This window comes from Vigna radiata, chromosome 8, assembly GCF_000741045.1.
Source record: "Vigna radiata var. radiata cultivar VC1973A chromosome 8, Vradiata_ver6, whole genome shotgun sequence".
Classification (NCBI taxonomy): domain Eukaryota; kingdom Viridiplantae; phylum Streptophyta; class Magnoliopsida; order Fabales; family Fabaceae; genus Vigna; species Vigna radiata.
In genome coordinates this window covers 12,289,096-12,295,410 of record NC_028358.1, presented here as the reverse complement: position 1 = coordinate 12,295,410, position 6,315 = coordinate 12,289,096, and the positions used below count along the sequence as shown (strand labels likewise).

Here is a 6,315-nt window from a genome sequence, read left to right as displayed (position 1 = left end):
TTTAAATTGTTTTAAACTTGAAAAAAGGAACTGTTTTGAAAAAAGAAAAAAAAAAGAAGCTGTTATATGCTAGTAAATATTTGGGGAATATAAGACGAAAGACTTGTGGTAGGTGATTTTATAATAAGAATATTTATAAATAACACTATATGATATTATTAAAGAACTCATTTCCTCAAATATAATCTTAATATTGAATCTAAGGTACACATATATGGCTTCAATACATTTAGATCGATGTCGAAGGTTCTCTATGTTATTCTGTTGCATTCGTAGCAAACTTAGCGACACACCCTTTATTTAATTAAAGGAAGAAGAACGTATGCACCCGTCAACAACTGCAAAAACAAACACACCAGTTCCGTACGTTATTAGATAACTGTTTCCTTTAAATTTTAAACTTGATATTGAACTATTGAAATGGTAAAAGAGTGTTTATATAAGAGAAGAATTACCTTCCAGTTCAATGAATAGAAGGATCTAGTGGAAGCTGGATTTCTCACGTCTACGTATTTGGTCTGGTACCACAGAATTGAACCAAGAACAACATTTCCAACACACTAAAACATAACACAGATTCAGTTTTAAATACTGTTCAAAAGTTAAATAACTTTATATTCATTCATAATGATATATATGCTTCGCATTGGGATTAAAAAGTTGGAATAAAGATATTACCGTGACAAGTTTAATCCAGAAGGGAGATGAGGATGATGCTCCTGCCAGGAAGCCAACTCCAAATGCAATTTCATAAAGGACAACACAAATCCAAAATACCTATTAAAGATTTAGAATCAGTCAAGTGTTATATACAAAGAAGGTATTACCAAACTAAAATATTGAATTTAAAAAACATATATACATTTTTTTGGCCTAAACTTGCTGAGAAAGAATTAACGCCATGTTTTATATCTCCTTCTACGTCAGGTATATCCTACACAGATTCAATACAAGCTTTTACATCATTGGACCAAAAGTTTGATGTTGGAAAATTAATACATATGTTCCGAGAAACTAAAGACATTTTTACCTTGGCTAATGCTATACCAGTAGAGTAGAAACTCAAGAACAGCAGAGTAACAATCAGAGATCTTGTAAACACAAGTGGCCTCTTCAACACAAACGTCTGAACATTTATTACATCAATTAGAAATTTAATAACACACAAAAGGGGTTGTGATATAATATATAACACATCTAATTCTTCTCTCAACATATTCATCATTTCTACAACTTTGTCACTCATGCTTTTAAATCCAGTGGATTCAAATGGTTGATTGTGTATCAAATGAAACTAACCCAAAAATCATGCGATGAAGATTTGTTATTATTACATAAGGTGGAACATGCTTATTCAAAACAAAGATCTATAAAAGGCAAGATTAGTGATAAGACAGAACCTGCATATGAAAGAAGTATGTAATTGGAAATATATATGCCCAAGTAACAAACATGAGTAATGATGCCAGCACCGGATTTTGCTTCCATCGTAAGAAAGGCAACTGCAAAATATATAAGAATACTTAGTGCACCAATACGTATACCTTAAAAACATAATACTCAGTCCAAATGCAATTGGAAAGAACTTACATTGGCAGAATAGCAAGTCCATGATGTTGTGCACAATGCAAAGTTCCAAATCAATGCTGGAGAACCTATCATCAAGTTCAGCCCTAAACCCTGTAAAACAGAATAAAACCGTAACTCTCCTTTTTCTATGAACCTAATCTTAAAATCTTTTATTCTAAAAAGTTATGGATCTATATGGTACCAAAATTGCAGATAAGGCAATAATAATTGCAGAATTTCTGAAGGATATTTTCCCAGCAGCCAATGGAAGATATGGTTTGTTTATCTGCAATAGAAGATAGTTCTTAGAAACATTCAAAAGTTTTATTAACTATACAAAGTTACATCCTTTCACCAGCCTATCAAAGGATATAGTATCTGTAGGTTCAAAATTATAAAGGGATTACTTTTTACCAGAAAATATAAATAAACTGTTCCAAAAATCGAACTATATCTTCAATTATTTTAATTATTTCGGTAATATATAAATCACATGTAAAATTACTTTATTATTTCCATAAACTGAATTAATTAAAATAAGAAAAATGGGTAGGTGTTTGGTGAATTTTTGGGAGGGTTTGGTGATGCTCCCATTAGAAAAAGGCGGGAGTACGTCAGTAACCTTCAATTATACGGAAAGGAGTTTAAAAGTGAAAATTATATAAATTGTTGTACCAGTCAAGTTCTTGTGTAAACTTTGTCTTTATATATGTTTCTGAATATTATATGTTTTATACAACAACAATTTTTTATTATATGTTTTAATGTAATATATACAAACGGTATATAAAAGAAACAAATAAAGAAATCAATTATTTGTATTCATAGTAAGTTTCATACCTTATCTATTTCAAAATCAAACACTTGATTAACACCATTAACGTAAAGATCCATAAACAAGTGAGGAATCAAAGCCTGAAACATTAAAAAAAACAACTCAGAAGAATGTCTTTTATTGAAGTCAAACGGTAATTTTTAATTGTCTTTAAAAAAACAATATGTTTGGAGTGTCACCTGTAACAAACCAATAAAAAACAAGGGAGATATATCTGATAGTTTTTCTACTGCAACCAGAGACGCAGAAATTGCCGCTGATGACTAGGAAATACAGGTTAATTTAAAACAAGAAGGGTATTAATTATCCAAATCAGAATTTAATACATAGGAACAACATAACTTTGAATATTAATTATAGAGTGATGGAACAGTATTTACTTACTCGACCATACATTGCGTAAGGGTAAATAAATTGGTACAAAACAGCCATGAAATTTTTGACAGAGTCGACAATGTTTTTAGAGTTGGAATCTTCAGATTCTGACTCAGAAGATGGTACAGTCACAGCTTTCACAACATAATTTCTATTGCGTTCTTCATATGTTGCTCCTTTTTCAATGCTTTTGTAGTGATGATTAAGAGGTGATTGTTGAAACCTCAAAGGATTATACTGTATTTGTGCTTTTATATTGTGCTTAGATGCTTTTGATCCATGAGAACTTAATGTACCAACTATTCAAAGTTGTAGCATGCAAAACAAAAAGATATATATTTAAAATCATGACATGATGATGAATATTAAGACAATAAATAATTTGGAAAATGAAATAAGTCGTTGTAGAAAAAGAGAATAGTCTTTTTTTTGGTTAAATCCTTAAAAAATAATATGAAAATTTTGGTTTTAAAAGAAAGTCAAATTCAGTAGTCACTTACAAATAGAAAAATGTATTGACAAAATACAGCTACATTTTTATACCTTATTATTATTTGAATATATTTTATAAATAAATTTAAAAGTAAAGTATACCGATATATAATAGTTTATTTTTAAAATTTTCCACTCTTAAAATATTGTGAATTACATTAAATTTACAAGCATATATATAAAATGATCAATTTTAATTATTGTTGTTTCTGGACATATATATTAGCATTAAATAGTACAGTACTGATTATCCATTAATTCATTTATATGTAAGAAGGATATAGTAAATAGAGATTATGTGAGAAATATAGTTATCATCAAATATAAACAAGTCCACTATTACATCCAATTGAAGACTATTGTAAAGTTTAAAGTTTCCATCGAGTTGTGCATTTTTTAAAATATTATAACACATTTCAACTAATAGATGAGAAAAGATGTGCAAGAGTGAGATAGTCATGAGAAAGGTAATAAAATAATTAACCATAATAAAGGTTAGTTGAAGGAATAGGGTATAAGTGATGAGACATACTTTCACAGTAAATACTGTCGAAGGAGAGATTCCTGCGAGAAAGATATGCACCTGCAATTACCATGCATGCTTCCACGTATCATTCAGAAAATAACTTTGCAGTGAGAAAAGAACGAAAATAGAAGAGAGTGAGTATAAGTACCAGTTGAGAGTGAAGAGACGTTAGGAGAAGATATTAGATGTGCCATAGCCATGGAAACTGATCTCACAGAGTGACACTAAACTCAATAGAACAGATAAGAACGTAGAGATACCCTTTTACAAGAGAAGATAGGAATGGGAGATTTTATAGGCAAAAAGATTCAATGAAATTTGAGTTTTCTTATACAGATATAAAATTTGAATGGTACATAAAAAATTATCACGATGCACATAGTCAACATTTTGCAGGCAAACAATTGCAAAATAATCAAATCAAACAGAACAGTCTCACGTAAGAAAGATCTAAAAGACTTTTATAACAGGATTTCGTAGTTTAGGTTTTAATAAATTTACAACGTAAAGGTTTAAAAGGTTTGGGAAGACTGTGAATTAAATGGATTTTATATATGTATATTTAAAAAGAGTTCATAGCATATTATATAAGGTTCCAAAAAAGAACAGAAAAAATAAAGTTGAAATAATGTTTTCTAGCCATTTAATAATTAATTGATTATTTCTTTCACATATTTTAAGTAACATTATCGAGCTATCTAAATATATTTAGGTTTACCTCTATTGTGATATTCTGTTTTCTTAAAATAAAAAATAATTATTTATTTACCTTTTTTGAAATTATTTGTTTCTACTTGACTTTAAAATATTAACCCTAGGTTAATCATGATTATATCTGGTCCACTTCAGAGAAATATTAGGAATAATAGGCGAGAAATTTCGAAAATAACTCTTAAATTAGTGATTTGAATCTTAAAGGGTAAAGTATGGTCATTCATGATTAAGGAGAGATTGAGGAATGTTTCATGAATTAATTTTTATAAGATATTAAATAGATTGACATTGTGAGAATGTGAGAATGATTTAAACATCAATATAATATGATGGTAAACAGTATTAAATTTTTATTATGTTAACTGATAATTAGACAATAATGACATTGTATATTGTTAGGCTAAGTCTTAAAAATAGTTATTTTATTGTGTTATCTTAGTGGATTTAAGACCTGTAAGAATTGTTTTGTGTTTTAAGGCTTATCAGAATCCTAAAGGCCAAATAAGATTTTGTTGTATACGATACAAGTGTTTTAATTAGTTCTAATTAATTGTAATTTAACTATTAATGGATCATGTAAATGTACCTTTTAGGATTTTAAGAATTTATTTATATGAGGTGTCCTCGTTAGAATGACTTTGAAACATATGATGTGGGTTACGCTAACAAATGTGGAGATGCTTTGTTGAAAAGATTGTATTAAGAGATTTCGTTATATGGATGTGATTGGGGTATATATATACATGTGGGAGGCGCATCGGAGAGAAACATTGAAGTAAAAATCAAACTAGACAATTGGAGCACAGGTTTACATTGTTCTTTATTTAGTCATAATAAACTATTGCAATAAAATGTTAATTAAGATTAGTGTCAAAGTTGTCAAGAGTCATATCCTATGTAATATAGGAATCACTATTTCTTTTTTTCATTGAATATCTTTTATGGCTCCTTCCGATAAAAATCAATTTGAGAAACATGATTTTGGACCTTTCGAAGTTTTCAAGAGTTATATTTTTACTGATGTCGGATTTGTGACCAAATCAGGTATATCTAACTTTTTACTTTTAATCTTTCTGTTGTTATTAAGGATAGTGATTGGATAATTGACTCAGGGACTACTGATCATATGACTTGTGATCCTCATATATTTACTAATTTTTTCTCTAATTATTCTAAAATTGTTATTATATATTAATGTCAATGGTTCTCATCTCCTATTGAAGGTTTAGGTACTATATCCTTTTCCTTCTCCTTATCGATTCGTGATGTTTTTTTTTTATCTCCGTTAGCAAGTTAACCAAATCACATTCTTGTGTTGTCTTGTTTTACCCAATCCATTGTCTTTTTTAGAACATCCAATCCAAGGAGAAGATTGCTAGTGGTAGAGAGAGTAAATGATTGTATTATCTTGAAAATGTCTCACCATAAACCTATAAAGGAGTGTTGGCTTGTCATGCGAATGAAGATAAAAGCAAATAGGAAATTTCGTTATGGCAATGATGGTTGGGACATCCCTCTTTTGGTTATTTAAAAAACTTATTTCCATCATTATATTTCATAAATGTAATATTTCTGATTTTCTTTGTGAAACTTGTGCTATGACAAAAAGTCATTGAGTTGTATGTCCTTTAAGCAATAAAAAAATTGATTTTCATTTTTCATTAATTCACACTGATGTTTGGGGCCCAGCTCCACAATCAACACATAATGAAAAAAATGGTTTATAATTTTTGTTGATGATTGTACTTAGGTAAGCTAGTTGTTTTTTCTTAAACATAAAATTGATGTGTGTGTTGTGGTTCGT

The 6,315-nt window shown here is 29.1% G+C and overlaps 1 protein-coding gene across 1 annotated transcript; it reads right to left on the bottom strand.

The window, feature by feature from the left end:
* Positions 1-240: 240 nt before the first annotated feature.
* On the bottom strand, positions 241-4,071 carry LOC106770233 (glycinol 4-dimethylallyltransferase-like). The gene is made up of 13 exons (XM_014656053.2): positions 3,946-4,071; positions 3,804-3,854; positions 2,789-3,078; positions 2,584-2,667; positions 2,410-2,484; positions 1,772-1,855; positions 1,591-1,680; positions 1,401-1,502; positions 1,031-1,126; positions 863-934; positions 679-777; positions 456-560; positions 241-338 (listed from the first exon to the last, which is right to left on the bottom strand). Exons 1-13 carry the CDS (start codon positions 3,995-3,997, stop codon positions 297-299), a joined length of 1,242 nt encoding a protein of 413 aa, XP_014511539.1. The 5' UTR covers positions 3,998-4,071; the 3' UTR covers positions 241-296.
* Between the last annotated feature and the right edge of the window lie 2,244 nt (positions 4,072-6,315).